The sequence below is a fragment of the Bufo bufo genome, chromosome 10, assembly GCF_905171765.1.
Source record: "Bufo bufo chromosome 10, aBufBuf1.1, whole genome shotgun sequence".
NCBI lineage: Eukaryota > Metazoa > Chordata > Amphibia > Anura > Bufonidae > Bufo > Bufo bufo.
The window spans coordinates 40,353,911-40,374,174 of NC_053398.1; the positions used below are offsets into that span (position 1 = coordinate 40,353,911).

Sequence of the window (20,264 nt, forward strand, 5' to 3'; positions counted from 1 at the left end):
GTATGTGGGGGCCTCCAGTTGTTGGGGAAAAGAAGGATTAGGTCATTTCGATTTCAACACCCAATTCTTTTTGTTTTGGAAGGAGATAATTGACTGGCAGTTATCTGACAGTACCTTTCTTCTCTCTTGGGAGTCAAGAAGTACAGCTGTTAACCATATGAGCATTTGGCCAACAGATACTGAAGATGTATGGACAACTTTAGTAAAATTCTTGAGTTTCTACTGAGTGTATCAGGGCCTGTGTACAACTCTGTTCCAGACATGTTCGGTTTTGTGAGTTTTAAGACATATTTAATACAACTTTCTTCCACAGACATGTTCTGCTGCGAATTCTAAGAAATATTTAATATAAGTCTCTACCACAGACATACATGTTCTGCTATGAATTCTAAATCATACCATGACCATTTAAAAAAACTGTCTAGTGACCACAAAGCTTGACAACATCCAAACTTTATTTGATTTAGGTGGATCCACTAAAGTATTATGATGCTTGCGTCAGCGATGCTTGTGCCTGTGACACTGGCGGAGATTGTGAGTGTTTCTGTACTGCTGTAGCATCATATGCCCAAGCTTGTAGTGAAGCTGGAACTTGCATCAGCTGGAGAACCCCAACAATGTGCCGTGAGTTTGTTCTTACCCTATGTAAAGTGAATTAAAATTATGTTATCTCAACACAGTACCCCCTTTCCATATGCACTATTAGAGCTTATACACATTATTGATGGGGTCCCTGCCTCAGGTTTCCCCACTATTAGCTAAAGCTGAACATGTTTTTTTTTTTAAAGCAGTTTTTACTCTGCAACCATGCTGTCACAGTGTGGAGTGGGGGGAAACTCCCCACTGAACACTAATGGGAAACAGGGATAACAACTAGGCCTGGAAACTGGGATAAGGGAGCAGGTCACCTCCTAGAGCTTCCCTAATCCTCGCCCTGACTAACCATATGAGCGGACCCAGATGGTAGGGTGGCTCATACCCAGGAACCTCGGACCCTGAGTCGCCCTGATAATCCCTGGAATAGGAGCAGGGGTGAGACGACCTGTTCTTCCAAGACATGAAAGAACAAGAGTCTCAACTGGCCTAGATGCAAGGAAGGGAAAGGCAGTGAACAGCCACTGGATCGGCAGGTAAGAGCCCAGAAACACGCACTTACCTTCCGCTGCAAACAATGACGACTGGAACCCATGCAACAGCACTGGAACCCGTTCACCCAACAGGACACAGCACAAAACAACAAACACAGAATCCAGCAAACCAGAAACTGCCTGGACCCCCATGCAGACAGGATGCATTGCGGCCCCAGGCAGACCTGCTCACTGACATGTGGTTCTCCCTCCGGGGAACCCTGAGGCCCTCTTCCGAAGGCACAGATAGACAGATAATGTCTAGCAAGCATGCTGGACAACAAACACCACCAAACATGTAAAACAACCAGACATATAACACCAACCCAAACATAAACAATACTAAACATAAATGGGATAGGTAGGGAAAATTACATTGGGGAGACATTGATGTCCCACTAGGTGGCCCACAAGGACTGGGCAGATGTAACACCCAGGAAAGGAGCAAATCTCCAGCACCAACAAAGGCTGGAGTACAACTGCCTCCATCCTGGAAGCCACAGGCCAATAAGCCCCTAGTGGCCACACCCAGCCAGGTAGTTAACCCCTCACGCACCAGACAGGGAAGGAACAGGGGAATAAGGAGCAGTACACACACATGCTGAACAAACAACACGTTGCCCCAGGCAACCAGCATGCATGGCAATCGTGTCACGGTGAACAACACCGAGACCATGACACGCTGTGACACATGCAATGGACATTTGCAGCTTTAGACAGCTATATCAGGTTGTTTTAGAAGTTGGACCATTGGTGGTCAACTGATCGCTAAGCTGGCTTCATTGGAAAAATAGGTGGTCTTTATGAGATAGTCCCTTTAATAAAGAATATAGTGATTACATGCCTCCATTCCAAAAGTTGGACACTATTGCTAGATATGCACTGATGGATTTAATTGACTCCTGTATCTGCCCCTTTCCCACCAATCACTCATTTCCTATCGTACTACCCCCGCAACACATATGACATGCAGGTCACATTGCAGGAACAGCTGGTCAAACTACCACATATCTGTGTCCACTGGTTCCCGCAGTTCCTGTCCTGACTCCATCCCATATCATAAAGTTTTATTTTATTTTTTTCAATTCAATAACTGACTCTTACTGAAACCCGAGGCTGCCACCTACACCTCGTTATAACTCATTTCTAATATCATTCTCAAAACAGCGCTGTTCTGTGACTTCTACAACCAAGAAGGACACTGCGAGTGGCATTACAAAGCCTGTGGTGCTCAGTGTATGAAAACTTGCAGGAATCCCAGTGGAACCTGTTACCACAATCTTCCTGGCTTAGAAGGTGAGACATTGGAATAATGTACGGTGCATCCAAAATGTATCTGCTTTACAATACTGACATTGTTTAAAAGCTAATAGTCTACATTGGTACTGTCTTTTTGGCCATGTGTTATATAATGTACTTATAAACATTAGCATTTAACCATATAGACTTCTAGACATACTAATGATTAAGCCTGATGCACACAACTGTATCCACATTTTTCTTGCGGACCCAATGACCTCAATGGGCCTGAAGTCCGCATTTTGTGGACATATTCTATCTTTTTGCACAACAGACATAAGGTTGTGGAAAGCACAAAGGATGATCCGTGTGGTCTGCAAAAAATGTGGCTGTAAGGTATCTCTATTTTGTGGATCTGCAAATTTCAGAATGCAAAATACATACGGTCATGTGCCTGAGGCCTTAATGTAATAGTTAGGGTTAATCACTTAAACTTCTTACGGTACCTGACATCTCGTGGTATGGAGATGATGGCTTGGCCCACTTCCTCCACACTAGTGTTCCTCAGCTCCAGTCCTCAGGGCCCACCTGCTGGTTATGTTTTCAGGATTTCCTTAGTATTGGGCAGGTGATATAATCAGAGTCAATGCATGAGGACTTACCACAGGTATTCATTCTGTGGGCTATTCTCAAATCATGAGCAGCAGGTAGGCCATGAGGACTGGCAGTGAAGAACACTGCTCTACAGCATGACAACAGTGCCATGAGCAATGAATAAATAAACCCTCCTTACTTGATCATGAAATATCTAGCTAAGCACGTTTACTATGCAGAACATGCATGTAAAGCTACTGTGACGGACTGAACCGTCACTAGGGCTGCTGGAGAAGCCTGATGGCTAGCCTCCTTCCTACGGACTATGGACCCAGAACTATGGAGACCCCCCTCAGACCTCTTGGGGTTACAAGGAACTATTAACCCTGATTTATGTGTGCAGTTAGAGGCCACATCTTTCCTATTGCCCATTAAAGGTGCAGGGTGTGAATCCCGCAACACAAAAAGGGTTAACTCTGCACTGAGACTCCCAATGAATGTGTTAGTTTTTTTGTCCCTTGGTTCTATTGCGTTAGTGATGGGATTAAGATAGCTGACTCTAGGAGTAGCCGACTCCAGTGTAGAGGAGCAGATCACCTTATGATACACTCAGGATATAATCCCATCACATGTGTCTCCTCTCTCCCTATTCTTTCATTAAGACACTGGGGAGGGGATGTCTGTTTGCATGCTGTTCATGTTTGATTGAGTTATGTTGTTAGACTTCTTGAACGGTATATATACTGAGTTGGTCTTCAATAAAATCAGTTCTTGATTTACTCTTCAACATTGGTGTTGCCTGAGGATTGAGGAGTTTAGCGTTCTGTCCTCATATTGGCTCTGTCCAATTATTAGGCAGGTTTGGGCTGAGGAAACTGGAATTCGGGTTCCAGCAGAGGAGAAGCAGTCGGGGTACCAGGCGGTCCGTCACAGCTACATTATTAAACTACACATCAAAGATCTGTAACCTATGACTGTCTATCTGTAGTAAAACTACAACTACCATCATGCCTTTACAGCCTCACACTAAACATAATATACTGCAAAATAAACGGGATAAGATATTTTAAAAGCTAAATTAAACACGAAAAGGACAATGCCTCTTGTAACGTGGACTATGATAGAAAATGATTATTTTCACTACTGACTCTGGCTGTTTTCTGCCTACTTAGGATGCTACCCTAACTGTCCTGAGGATAAACCTTACTATGATGAAGAAACTAGGCAGTGTGTGCCAGCATGTGACTGTTATGATGAATTTGACAACACATATCCTATAGGATATACAATGCCATCTTACAGCAATGAAACTTGCTCCGTCTGGTGAGTATTCTGCAAGTGCAGGAAAATTTCTATGGATGATATTGAGATTTTGATATTGAGATGTATGGATGATATTGATGGCCTATCCAATAACAGATAAGCGGGGGCCCAACGTCTGGCACGTCTGCCGATCAGCTGTTTGAAGAGCGTCAATGAGTGTCTCTGTGTAATAATCTAGGCCTTTAATGGCATGTTCTTCGGTCACGTGGCCTCGGAGCAGCTCAGTCCCGTTCAAATAAATTAGGCTGAGCTGTAATACCAAGCACAACCGATATCTAGTAGATGGCGCTGTGCTTAGTAAGCTGCGAGGAGGCTGCAGTGCTCACAGGAGCACCACGGCCTCCTCAAACAGCTGATCAGTGGAGATGTCAGAAGTAGACCCCCCACTTATCAGATACTGTCCTGATGACCTATCCCCACAGGGAAAGTAAGCTTGTGTTTATAGGCACTCCTCGGGGGAAGGAGCCTGCTGAAAATGATACTTATGTATGAATACACAGAATATGAATATGCCAGTTAGATACAGGGTTTCGGCAAGGAGAGGAGGACACCCGCAAGAGAAGACAATATTTCATACAGTACACAACAATTACTTTCTAAGCCAAAGCTAACCTTGTACCTGAAATGTATCCAAGTTTTCCTCCAAACATGGCTCCAACAGCTCTGCTAGATTTTATTTAGTGCATATACATTTATTACAGAAATCATATAAATAATATCCCCATTGTAAAATTATTTAAAACACATTCACAGTCCCTTCAGGTATTAAAATGCGGAGCTCTCGCATAAAACCCTCAAAATATATCCTTGTGATCCTTATAGTTTCTTATATCAATATATCTAATGCACATTTAATTGTATCTTGTGCGCATTAGATATATTGATATAAGAAACTATAAGGATCACAAGGCCATATTTTGAGGTTTTATGAGAGAGCTCCGCATTTTAATTCCTAAAGGGACCATGAATGTGTTTCGAATAATTTTACAATGGGGATATTATTTTCATGAGTTTTATAATAAATGTATATGTATTGATTTAGCAAAGTGTATGCAAGCTGACTGTGAGCTGGCCATTGTTCTTCCTTTGTCTCATATACTTTAACACCAATTGGTAGTTGGTGGGCTGTGCTCTAGTCCATAGACTGGTGAGTATCTCAGATTAAGGGTCCATTCACACGTCCGTAAGTGTTTTTCGGATCTGCAAATTGCGGATCCGCAAAACACGGACACCTGCAATGTGCGATCCGCAATTTGCGGACCGCACATCACAGACACTATAATAGAAAATGCCTTTTCTGGTCCGCAATTGTGGACAAGAATAGGACATGTTCTATTTTTTTCAGGAACGGAATTGCGGATCCCGAAAAAACGGATGCAGATCCCGAAAATGCGGATACCGGAAATGCGGATTCGCATCCGTTCCAGCCCTATTGAAAGTGAATGGGTCTGCAAATTGCAGAACGAATGCGGACCCAAATTACGGACGTGTGAATGGACCCTTAGACTGAGAGCTCAGGGGATAGGTTTTCTCAGAAGGCGCGTCTTTTCCGCTACTGCTCTCTCCCTGTAAATGCCACAGCTTCTAACAGTAGATATGGCTGGTGGCAGTTGAAAGATGAAACTGAGCATGTCCATCCACCTCATTAGGTGGACATGGAAATTGCTGTACAGATTAAACACCAGGGGGAGCCACTCTAATGTATTAAAATGTATTAACTGGAGCCTGTTTGTAACATAAAGTACAGTAAATTCCAAAAATAACTAGTTTTTCATGCTGAATAATAATAAATGCTGGCACAAAAATCCTTTAATGTGTGGCTACTTGATAGGCAAGCTCTAAGACACCAAACAATCTCCACTACTGGTTTCTGAGATAATCTGCACACATTTTAACAGCTGGTAATAAAACCTGTAAGGATATGTAATGGTAGAATGCTTTTAGTTTTGTCTTGATGCTTTTTATATTTCATTATTGATCCAGCCCAGAAAATAGGATACCATGCAAATATCATAAACTGGGTTCCAAATTTATAAACTCTTTTCATTTTCTTTCATACAGCAAATGTACAAAAGATGGCAAACAATGCTACAACCTCAATGGTAAGAATGCATTCCCAATTACTGAATAAAGATCTGCAGCGTTTTACACATTTACGTGATGTGTTATCTAAACTAAATGCGTTAAGCAAACACCTTCAATTGCTTTTCAATGGTTTTTGTTTCAAGATAACGCGATGAGTTAAGAAATTTGAGTTAAGAGTTTGTGTGTTAACCCTGCTACATCTGTACAGTGTGTATTAAAGTGGTTGTCTCATGGAGCCAATTAGCGTATATAGACTTTTTTTGTCTTTTTAATGCAGGGATGTCCATACAGCCAGGTAATACTGCATGCACCCTGGGGGAAATGCCTGGCTGGCGATCAGCTAATAGTCCAGATATCCATTTCTTTTCATAATGAAAGTGTTCCTTAAGCCTAAGTAATTACTTTTTAAATCATTTTTCAGTTTGGCTGAGGATATCCTAGTTTTCATTTGGAAGAGAAGACAAACTCAGGCTTATCTCCCTGAAGAACAAAAGGATAATGCGGCATCTGTCAGCAGATTTGTACCTATGAAACTGGCTGACCTGTTACATGTAAACCTCTAGAAGCCTCTAGAAGCAACGGGGGAGTTGCTGCTACACCTCGAGGCTCTGCTCTCTCTCCAACTGCTGCTCCCTCTGCACTTTGATTGGGCCAGGCGTGATGACGCTTTGACCGCCTGGTCCTGTCAATCGATGTGGAGAGGGCGCGACAGTTGCAGAGAGAGCAGAGTCTCTAGGTGTAGCGGCAACGCCCCCGGGGCTCCTAGAGACTCATTTGCATATATTAAAACATCCTTTTTCTCAGCAATGGGGGTACATATAAACATGGGACCAAGACAGATGTCTGCAGCTACCAGCAACAGGTCAGCCAGTTTCCAGGAACAAATCTGCTGACAGATGCCCTTAAAAGTCAAAGCACCTGATCTTTTTCTCCCTGACACTATCTGTTGGCGGAGAATCCGGAACTCTCCATACATTCCCCATGTTGGGTTCGGACAACAAAAACCTAAAGTGTATAAGTGCCTTTATAGAGGGGCATCATTTATTAGTACACTGCTTCCCTCTGCAGTAGTGGCATAAAACACAATGCTGATTAAACTCATTGTTCTTGTCGACAGATTGCTGCATGTATGCAGGGAAGATGTATAAGAATAACGACACAATCTACAACACCACTGATGGCATTGGAGGTTGTATCACAGCCATATGCTACAATGGAGAAGTCTTGAGAATAACTGAGTCCTGCACAACAACTACCCCACCCACTACAACGTTCCAATTCTCTACTACATCACCCGTCACAACAACAGTCAGTTCTACTACTCCAACAGTCACCACTCCAAGTACAACCACAGTGACAACAGGTAAGTTATGCCTCCATTTAAGGGGTTTTCCTGGATTTTCATATAGATGGTCTATCCTCAGGGTAGGTCATCAATATGAGATTGGCGGTGGTCTGACTCTTGGCACCCCCACCGATCAACTGTAAATAGAATAAGAAGATTTCCCTGATGGGAAGAATCAATTCAATTAAAATGGTACTTTTGCCCAAAATATATTTTTTTCAGATGTCTTTCTATAAAAATTAAAACCGCTGGTTTGAAATAATTTGATCCCAATATGTTTACATTTACAGTATTTTTTCGTCCTATAAGATGCTCGTAAGACATACCTAGGTTTTAGAGGAGGAAAATAAGAAAAAATATATTTTTCATAAAAGAGGCCTAAGCGCTAATAGAGTGCCGCTCCTCGACATATAGCTGAACAGATATTGATGAACTATCCTGAGGGTAGGCCATCAATATCAAAATCAGGGAGAACCCCTTTAAAGAGTGAGTACCTATCGTAAAAAAAACTTTGTGTTTTCACAAATTTTGATCAGTGGCAGTCCGGGTGCTGAGACCCCCACCAACTTCTAAAACAAAAGGGCATAAGAACTCAGCTGATTACTGTTCCCCTTCATTTTTGCTCAGCTCTTCAGGTAAATGGTGTATTGATTTATACATGGTATATAGTTTTTCAATATACACCATTCAATCGGCTCTTAAAGAAGAGCCAAGCAGAGCGAAACAAAAACGAAGGGGCACAACGAGCAGCTAAGCACTTTTGCCCCTTAATATTATTAATCGGTGGGGGTCTCAGTACCCAAAGGAAGTTTATGAGCTTACTAAATATTGATTTATTATCAGTGCATAAGTATAAATGCATTTAGTTCCTAAGCTTGTACCCCTGCTTTCATATTGTTCACTGCAAACAGCTGATATGTTATATCTTTAAGCATGCGATTTAGAGCTTTTGTATCAGAAACACTATCATAAAGAGATTTTGGATTTCCCTTAATTTACTATTTCATTAATAAATCTCATATTTCTCCTTTTTCAGTGTGTGCAAAATGCACTTGGTCACGGTGGTATGACGTAAGTTATCCAATTTTTCAACCTGGCAGAACTGACGCTGGAGACTTTGAAACCTTTGATAACATCCAAAAAGCCGGATATAGCATTTGTGAATCACCGCGCAATATCAGATGTCGAGCGAAGGAGTTTCCAGAGAGTAAACTACAAGATTTAAATCAAAATGTAATATGCAGCAAGGATATTGGTTTAATTTGCTATAACTCTTATAACCTACCCATCTGCTACAACTATGAGATAAGTATAGAGTGCTGTGACTCTGAAACAACGTGTGGCCCAACCACAAACAGCCATCCAACCACAACTACTGAAATATCTACAACCACGCCAACAGCTCCTCCCTGCACAAAAATGGATTGCCGATACACTGAATGGTATGATTTGCATGCACCTACATCAAATATTAATGATGGTGATAAGGAGAGCTTAGAGGAAATCAAGTCAAAAGGTTACCAGGTTTGCACCTCTAATGAAATTGAAACAAACATTCAATGTGAAGCCACAGTATATGGAGTACCAAATGGTAATAAAACAAATCAGAAATATCAGTGCGACCTTACAAACGGTCTAGTATGCAGGAATAATGAGCAAACGGACTCACAAATCTGCTACAATTACAGAGTACAATTTGAGTGCTGTTCCAAGTTTTGTGAAAAGACAACTCCATTCACAACCACCTCAACAATAACAACCAGCGAAACACCTCCTACAACCCCTCCATCATCTACACCTATAACTGTAACTGAAACTACAACACCAACGAGCACTGTGCCAACTACTCCACAGACATCCACTACAGAGACAACTCCAACATGTGCCTACACAATGGCCTGTCGTTATACCAACTGGTTTGATTTACATGCTCCAACGTCTGACATCAACGACGGAGACAATGAAACTGTTGAAAATATTAAATCAAAAGGATATTCAGTTTGTACAGAAGAAGAGATTGAAAATAACATACAGTGTGAAGCCCTTGTATATGGAGCACAAGGAAGTGCTATCAATAACCAAGTTTACCAATGCAGCCTGAAGAGTGGATTGATATGCAACAACAGGGATCAGAAAAACACATTTCCAATGTGTTTTAATTATCGAATAAGAATAGAATGTTGTTCCAAGATCTGCAAAAGTGAAACAACACCTGTGGTAACATCTACAGAAACTACAACTCCTACTACAATAGTCACAACAGTTATCCCAACAACATCGCTAACTCCATCAACGACGACTGTAACAGAAACAAAAACTCCATATACAGTCTCAACTACTTCTCCAACTACATCATCTACTAGAACTATTTCAACTACTGAAATATCTACAACCACGCCAACAGCTCCTCCCTGCACAAAAATGGATTGCCGATACACTGAATGGTATGATTTGCATGCACCTACAGCAAATATTAATGATGGTGATAAGGAGAGCTTAGAGGAAATCCAGTCTAAAGGTTACCAGGTTTGCACCTCTAATGAAATTGAAACAAACATTCAATGTGAAGCCATAGTATATGGAGTACCAAATGGTAATAAATCAAATCAGACATATCAGTGCGACCTTAAAAACGGTCTAGTATGCAGGAATTATGAGCAAACAGACTCACAAATCTGCTACAATTACAGAGTACAATTTGAGTGCTGTTCCAAGTTTTGTGAAAAGACAACTCCATTCACAACCACCTCAACAATAATAACAACCAGTGAAACACCTACTACAACCCCTCCAACATCTACATCTATAACTGAAACTAACATTACAAAGCCAACAAGCACTGTGTCAACTACACCATCAACGACTGTAACAGAAACAAAAACTCCATATACATTCTCAACTACTTCTCCAACTACATCTTCTACTAGAACCATATCTACTACCACACCATCTTCAACAGTTACTGTAACGGAAATTACAACTCCCACTAGTACCGACTCAACAACTTCAGTGTCTACAACCAGTCCTATAACAGAAACAAAAACTCCATATACAGTCTCAACTACTTCTCCAACTACATCTTCTACTAGCACTATTTCAACTACTACACCAACATCTTCTACAGTCACTGTGACAGAATCTACAACTCCCACGAGAACTGTCTCAACAACTTCAGTGTCTACAACCAGTCCTGTAACAGAAACAAAAACTCCATATACATTCTCAACTACTTCTCCAACTACATCTTCTACTAGCACTATTTCAACTACTACACCAACATCTTCTACAGTCACTGTAACAGAAACTACAACTCCCACTAGTACTGTTTCAACCACTTCAGTGTCTACAACCAGTCCTGTAACAGAAACAAAAACTCCATATACAGTCTCAACTACTTCTCCAACTACATCTTCTACTAGCACTATTTCAACTACTACACCAACGTCTTCTGCAGTCACTGTGACAGAATCTACTACTCCCACTAGCACTGTTTCAACCACTTTAGTGTCTACAACCAGTCCTGTAACAGAAACCAAAACTCCATATACAGTCTCAACTACTTCTCCAACTTCATCTTCTACTAGCACAATATCTACCACTACACCAACATCTTCAACAGTTACTGTAACAGAAACTACAATTCCCACTAGCACTGTCTCAACGACTTCAGTGTCTACAACCAGTCCTGTAACAGAAACAAAAACTCCATATACAGTCTCAACTACTTCTCCAACTACATCTTCTACTAGCACTATTTCAACTACTACACCAACGTCTTCTGCAGTCACTGTGACAGAATCTACTACTCCCACTAGCACTGTTTCAACCACTTTAGTGTCTACAACCAGTCCTGTAACAGAAACCAAAACTCCATATACAGTCTCAACTACTTCTCCAACTTCATCTTCTACTAGCACAATATCTACCACTACACCAACATCTTCAACAGTTACTGTAACAGAAACTACAACTCCCACTAGCACTGTCTCAACGACTTCAGTGTCTACAACCAGTCCTGTAACAGAAACAAAAACTCCATATACAGTCTCAACTACTTCTCCAACTACATCTTCTACTAGCACCATATCTACCACTACACCAACATCTTCTACAGTCACTGTGACAGAATCTACAACTCCCACTAGCACTGTCTTAACAACTTCAGTGTCTACAACCAGTCCAGTAACAGAAACAAAAACTCCATATACAATCTCAACTACTTCTCCAACTACATATTCTACCAGCACTATTTCAACTACTACACCAACATCTTCTACAGTCACTGTAACAGAAAATACAACTCCCACTAGCACTGTTTCAACCACTTCAGTGTCTACAACCAGTCCTGTAACAGAAACAAAAACTCCATATACAGTCTCAACTACTTCTCCAACTACATCTTCTACTAGCACCATATCTACCACTACACCAACATCTTCAACAGTTACTGTAACAGAATCTACAACTCCCACTAGCACTGTTTCAACGACTTCAGTGTCTACAACCAGTCCTGTAACAGAAACAAAAACTCCATATACATTCTCAACTACTTCTCCAACTACATCTTCTACTAGCACTATTTCAACTACTACACCAACATCTTCTACAGTCACTGTGACAGAATCTACAACTCCTACTAGCACTGTCTCAAAAACTTTAGTGTCTACGACCAGTCCTGTAACAGAAACAAAAACTCCATATACAGTCTCAACTACTTCTCCAACTACATATTCTACTAGCACTATTTCAACTACTACACCAACATCTTCTACAGTTACTGTAACAGAAACTACAACTCCCACTAGCACTGTTTCAACCACTTCAGTATCTACAACCAGTCCTGTAACAGAAACCAAAACTCCATATACAGTCTCAACTACTTCTCCAACTACAAATTCTACTAGCACTATTTCAACTACTACACCAACATCTTCTACAGTCACTGTAACAGAAACTACAACTCCCACTAGCACTGTTTCAACCACTTCAGTGTCTACAACCAGTCCTGTAACAGAAACAAAAACTCCATATACAGTCTCAACTACTTCTCCAACTTCATCTTCTACTAGCAGCATATCTACCACTACACCAACATCTTCAACAGTTACTGTAACAGAAACTAAAACTCCCACTAGCACTGTCTCAACAACTTTAGTGTCTACGACCAGTCCTGTAACAGAAACAAAAACTCCATATACAGTCTCAACTACTTCTCCAACTACATCTACTACTAGCACTATTTCAACTACTACACCAACGTCTTCTACAGTCACTGTGACAAAATCTACAACTCCCAGTAGCACTGTCTCAACATCTTTAGTGTCTACGACAAGTCCTGTAACAGAAACAAAAACTCCATATACAGTCTCAACTACGTCACCAACTACATCTTCTACTAGCACCACATCTAAAACTACACCAACATCTTCAACAGTTACTGTAACAGAAACTACAACTACCACTAGCACTGTCTCAACCACTTTAGTGTCTACAACCAGTCCTGTAACAGAAACAAAAACTCCATATACAGTCTCAACTACTTCTCCAACTACATCTTCTACTAGCACTATTTCAACTACTACACCAACATCTTCAACAGTCACTGTGACAGAGTCTACAACTCCCACTAACACTGTCTCAACAACTTTAGTGTCTACGACTAGTCCTGTAACAGAAACAAAAACTCCATATACAGTCTCAACTACTTCTCCAACTACATCTTCTACTAGCACCATATCTACCACTACACCAACATCTTCAAATGTTACTGTAACAGAAACTACAACTCCCACTAGCACTGTCTCAACCACTTCAGTGTCTACAACCAGTCCTGTAACAGAAACAAAAACTCCATATACAGTCTCAACTACTTCTCCAACTACATCTTCTACTAGCACTATTTCAACTACTACACCAACATCTTCTACAGTCACTGTGACAGAATCTACAACTCCCACTAGCACTGTCTCAACAACTTTAGTGTCTACGACCAGTCCTGTAACAGAAACAAAAACTCCATATACAGTCTCAACTACTTCTCCAACTACATCTTCTACTAGCACCATATCTACCACTACACCAACATCTTCAACTGTTACTGTAACAGAAACTACAAATCCCACTAGCACTGTCTCAACCACTTCAGTGTCTACAACCAGTCCTGTAACAGAAACAAAAACTCCATATACAGTCTCAACTACTTCTCCAACTACATCTTCTACTAGCACTATTTCAACTACTACACCAACATCTTCTACAGTCACTGTGACAGAATCTACAACTCCGACTACTACTGTCTCAACCACTTCAGGGTCTACAACCAGTCCTGTAACAGAAACCAAAACTCCATATACAGTCTCAACTACTTCTCCAACTTCATCTTCTACTAGCAGCATATCTACCACTACACCAACATCTTCAACAGTTACTGTAACAGAAACTAAAACTCCCACTAGCACTGTCTCAACCACTTCAGTGTCTACAACCAGTCCTGTAACAGAAACAAAAACTCCATATACAGTCTCAACTACTTCTCCAACTACATCTTCTACTAGCACTATTTCAACTACTACACCAACGTCTTCTACAGTCACTGTGACAGAGTCTACAACTCCCACTAGCACTGTCTCAACAACTTTAGTGTCTACGACCAGTACTGTAACAGAAACAAAAACTCCATATACAGTCTCAACTACTTCTCCAACTACATATACTACTAGCACTATTTCAACTACTACACCAACGTCTACTACAGTCACTGTGACAAAATCTACAACTCCCAGTAGCACTGTCTCAACATCTTTAGTGTCTACGACCAGTCCTGTAACAGAAACAAAAACTCCATATACAGTCTCGACTACGTTACCAACTACATCTTCTACTAGCACCACATCTACCACTACACCAACATCTTCAACAGTTACTGTAACAGAAACTACCACTCCCACTAACACAGTCTCAACCACTTCAGTGTCTACAACCAGTCCTGTAACAGAAACCAAAACTCCATATACAGTCTCAACTACTTCTCCAACTACATCTTCTACTAGCACTATTTCAACTACTACACCAACGTCTTCAACAGTCACTGTAACAGAAACTACAACTCCCACTAGCACTGTCTCAACCACTTCAGTGTCTACAACCAGTCCTGTAACAGAAACAAAAACTCCATATACAGTCTCAACTACTTCTCCAACTACATCTTCTACTAGCACTATTTCAACTACTACACCAACGTCTTCTACAGTCACTGTAACAGAAACTACAATTCCCACTAGCACTGTCTCAACAACTTTAGTGTCTACGACCAGTCCTGTAACAGAAACAAAAACTCCATATACAGTCTCAACTACTTCTCCAACTACATATTCTACTAGCACTATTTCAACTACTACACCAACGTCTACTACAGTCACTGTGACAAAATCTACAACTCCTAGTAGCACTGTCTCAACATCTTTAGTGTCTACGACCAGTCCTGTAACAGAAACAAAAACTCCATATACAGTCTCAACTACTTCTCCAACTACATCTTCTACTAGCACTATTTCAACTACTACACCTACATCTTCAACAGTTACTGTGACAGAATCTACAACTCCTACTACCACTGTCTCAACCACTTCAGGGTCTACAACCAGTCCTGTAACAGAAACCAAAACTCCATATACAGTCTCAACTACTTCTCCAACTTCATCTTCTACTAGCACCATATCTACCACTACACCAACATCTTCAACAGTTACTGTAACAGAAACTAAAACTCCAACTAGCACTGTTTCAACCACTTCAGTGTCTACAACCAGTCCTGTAACAGAAACAAAAACTCCATATACAGTCTTAACTACTTCTCCAACTACATCTTCTACAAGCACTATTTTAACTACTACACCAACATCTTCTACAAACACTGTAACAAAAACTACAACTCCCACTAGCACTGTTTCAACCACTTCAGTGTCTACAACTAGTCCTGTAACAGAAACAAAAACTCCATATACAGTCTCAACTACTTCTCCAACTACATCTTCTACTAGCCCTATTTCAACTACTACACCAACATCTTCTACAGTCACTGTGACAGAATCTACAACTCCCAGTAGCACTGTCTCAACATCTTTAGTGTCTACGACCAGTCCTGTAACAGAAACCAAAACTCCATATACAGTCTCAACTACGTCACCAAATACATCTTCTACTAGCACCACATCTACCACTACACCAACATCTTCAACAGTTACTGTAACAGAAACTACAACTCCCACTAGCACTGTCTCAACCACTTCAGTGTCTACAACCAGTCCTGTAACAGAAACAAAAACTCCATATACAGTCTCAACTACTTCTCCAACTACATATTCTACTAGCACTATTTCAACTACTACACCAACGTCTACTACAGTCACTGTGACAAAATCTACAACTCCTAGTAGCACTGTCTCAACATCTTTAGTGTCTACGACCAGTCCTGTAACAGAAACAAAAACTCCATATACAGTTTCAACTACTTCTCCAACTACATCTTCTACTAGCACTATTTCAACTACTACACCTACATCTTCAACAGTTACTGTGACAGAATCTACAACTCCTACTACCACTGTCTCAACCACTTCAGGGTCTACAACCAGTCATGTAACAGAAACCAAAACTCCATATACAGTCTCAACTACTTCTCCAACTTCATCTTCTACTAGCACCATATCTACCACTACACCAACATCTTCAACAGTTACTGTAACAGAAACTAAAACTCCAACTAGCACTGTTTCAACCACTTCAGTGTCTACAACCAGTCCTGTAACAGAAACAAAAACTCCATATACAGTCTTAACTACTTCTCCAACTACATCTTCTACAAGCACTATTTTAACTACTACACCAACATCTTCTACAAACACTGTAACAAAAACTACAACTCCCACTAGCACTGTTTCAACCACTTCAGTGTCTACAACCAGTCCTGTAACAGAAACAAAAACTCCATATACAGTCTCAACTACTTCTCCAACTACATCTTCTACTAGCCCTATTTCAACTACTACACCAACATCTTCTACAGTCACTGTGACAGAATCTACAACTCCCAGTAGCACTGTCTCAACATCTTTAGTGTCTACGACCAGTCCTGTAACAGAAACCAAAACTCCATATACAGTCTCAACTACATCTCCAACTACATCTTCTACTAGCCCTATTTCAACTACTACACCAACATCTTCTACAGTCACTGTGACAGAATCTACAACTCCGACTACCACTGTCTCAACCACTTCAGTGTCTACAACCAGTCCTGTAACAGAAACAAAAACTCCATATACAGTCTCAACTACTTCTCCAACTTCATCTTATACTAGCAGCATATCTACCACTACACCAACATCTTCAACAGTTACTGTAACAGAAACAAAAACTCCCACTAGCACTGTTTCTACCACTTCAGTGTCTACAACAAGTCCTGTAACAGAAACAAAAACTCCATATACAGTCTCAACTACTTCTCCAACTACATTTTCTACTAGCACTATTTCAACTACTACACCAACGTCTTCTACAGTCACTGTGACAGAGTATACAACTCCCACTAGCACTGTCTCAACCACTTCAGTGTCTACAACCAGTCCTGTAACAGAAACAAAAACTCCATATACAGTCTCAACTACTTCTCCAACTACATCTTATACTAGCACTATTTCAACTACTACACCAACGTCTTCTACAGTCACTGTGACAAAATCTACAACTCCTAGTAGCACTGTCTCAACATCTTTAGTGTCTACGACCAGTCCTGTAACGGAAACAAAAACTCCATATACAGTCTCAACTACGTCACCAACTACATCTTCTACTAGCACCACATCTATCACTACACCAACATCTTCAACAGTTACTGTAACAGAAACTACAACTCCCAGTAGCACTGTCTCAACCACTTCAGTGTCTACAACCAGTCCTGTAACAGAAACCAAAACTCCATATACAGTCTTAACTACTTCTCCAACTACTACTTCTACTAGCACTATTTCAACTACTACACCAACGTCTTCTACAGTCACTGTGACAGAGTATACAACTCCCAGTAGCACTGTCTCAACCACTTCAGTGTCTACAACCAGTCCTGTAACAGAAACAAAAACTCCATATACAGTCTTAACTACTTCTCCAACTACTACTTCTACTAGCACCATATCTACCACTACACGAACATCTTCAAAAGTTACTGTAACAGAAACTACAACTCCCACTAGCACTGTCTCAACCACTTTAGTGTCTACGACCAGTCCTGTAACAGAAACAAAAACTCCATATACAGTCTCAACTATTTCTCCAACTACATCTTCTACTAGCACTATTTCAACTACTACACCAACATCTTCTACAGTCACTGTGACAGAATCTACAACTCCGACTACCACTGTCTCAACCACTTCAGGGTCTACAACCAGTCCTGTAACAGAAACCAAAACTCCATATACAGTCTCAACTACTTCTCCAACTTCATCTTCTACTAGCACCATATCTACCACTACACCAACATCTTCAACAGTTACTGTAACAGAAACTAAAACTCCCACTAGCACTGTTTCAACCACTTCAGTGTCTACAACCAGTCCTGTAACAGAAACAAAAACTCCATATACAGTCTCAACTACGTCTCCAACTACATCTTCTACTAGCACTATTTCAACTACTACACCAACGTCCTCTACAGTCACTGTGACAGAGTCTACAATTCCCACTAGCACTGTCTCAACAACTTTAGTGTCTATGACCAGTCCTGTAACAGAAACAAAAACTCCATATACAGTCTCAACTACTTCTCCAACTAAATTTTCTACTAGCACTTTTTCAACTACTACACCAACATCTTCTACAGTCACTGTAACAGAAACTACAACTCCCACTAGCACTGTTTCAACCACTTCAGTGTCTACAACAAGTCCTGCAACAGAAACAAAAACTCCATATACAGTCTCAACTACTTCTCCAACTACATCTTATACTAGCACTATTTCAACTACTACACCAAGTTCTTCTACAGTCACTGTGACAAAATCTACAACTCCCAGTAGCACTGTCTCAACATCTTTAGTGTCTACGACCAGTCCTGTAACAGAAACAAAAACTCCATATACAGTCTCAACTACGTCACCAACTACATCTTCTACTAGCACCACATCTACCACTACACCAACATCTTCAACAGTTACTGTAACAGAATCTACAACTCCCACTAGCAGTGTCTCAACCACTTCAGTGTCTACAACCAGTCCTGTAACAGAAACCAAAACTCCATATACAGTCTCAACTACTTCTCCAACTACATCTTCTACTAGCACCATATCTACCACTACACCAATATCTTCAACAGTTACTGTAACAGAATCTACAACTCCCACTAGCACTGTCTCTACCACTTTTGAGTCTACAACCAGTCCTGTAACAGAAACAAAAACTCCATATACAGTCTCAACTACTTCTCCAACTACATCTTCTACTAGCACTATTTCAACTACTACACCAACGTCTTCTACAGTCACTGTGACAGAATCTACAACTCCCACTAGCACTATCTCAACAACTTCAGTGTCTACAACCAGTCCTATAACAGAAACCAAAACTCCATATACATTCTCAACTACTTCTCCAACTACATCTTCTACTAGCACTATTTCAACTGCTACACCAACATCTTCTACAGTCACTGTGACAGAATCTACAACTCCCACTAGCACTGTCTCAACAACTTTAGTGTCTACGACCAGTCCTGTAACAGAAACAAAAACTCCATATACAGTCTCAACTACTTCTCCAACTACATCTTCTACTAGCACTAATTCAACACCTACACCGTCTTCTACAGTCACTTTGACAGAATCTACAACTCCCACTAGCACTGTCTCAACAACTTCAGTGTCTACAACCAGTCCTGTAACAGAAACCAAAACTCCATATACAGTCTCAACTACTTCTCCAACTACATCATCTGCTAGCACCATATCTACCACTACACCAACATCTTCAACAGTTACTGTAACAGAAACTACAACTCCCACTAGCACTGTAACAGAAACAAAAACTCCATATACAGTCTCAACTACTTCTCCAACAACATCTACTACTATCAGTATTTCCTCTACTACACCAACATCTTCAATAGGTACTGTATCAGAAACTACATCTCCTACTAGCACTGTCTCAACTTCATTTTCTCCGTCAACCACCACTGTAACAACTCCCACTAGCACTGTTTCAAGCACATTATCTACTTCAGTACCCACTCCTAGCACATATTCTACTACTATCACTTCCACATATATTGTTACTGTTACATCAACATCTGGAACTACAATAACTCCAACTCCTACTAAAACAGTGTTAACTTCTTCTACATCGCCAACTACAAGCACCACAACGCTATCTACAAGCGTGTCTCCAACTACAGAAATATCTACACCTATATCTTCAATCTCTACAGAATATTCAACAGCCAGCACTACATCCTGTTTCTGCAAAGTGAACAATCAGCTATTTTCACCTGGTAAGCA

General features: G+C 40.7%; 1 protein-coding gene across 1 annotated transcript in view; it reads left to right on the forward strand.

Moving 5' to 3' along the window:
• The window catches only part of LOC120980013 (mucin-5AC-like), a 151,672-nt gene that overhangs the window by 104,734 nt on the left and 26,674 nt on the right, over positions 1-20,264 (forward strand). The window contains exons 26-31 of the mRNA XM_040408877.1: positions 468-624; positions 2,295-2,423; positions 4,133-4,283; positions 6,345-6,385; positions 7,486-7,731; positions 8,750-20,257. Coding sequence (XP_040264811.1) covers positions 468-624; positions 2,295-2,423; positions 4,133-4,283; positions 6,345-6,385; positions 7,486-7,731; positions 8,750-20,257 — 12,232 coding nt within the window. The remainder of the gene's footprint in view (positions 1-467; positions 625-2,294; positions 2,424-4,132; positions 4,284-6,344; positions 6,386-7,485; positions 7,732-8,749; positions 20,258-20,264) is intronic.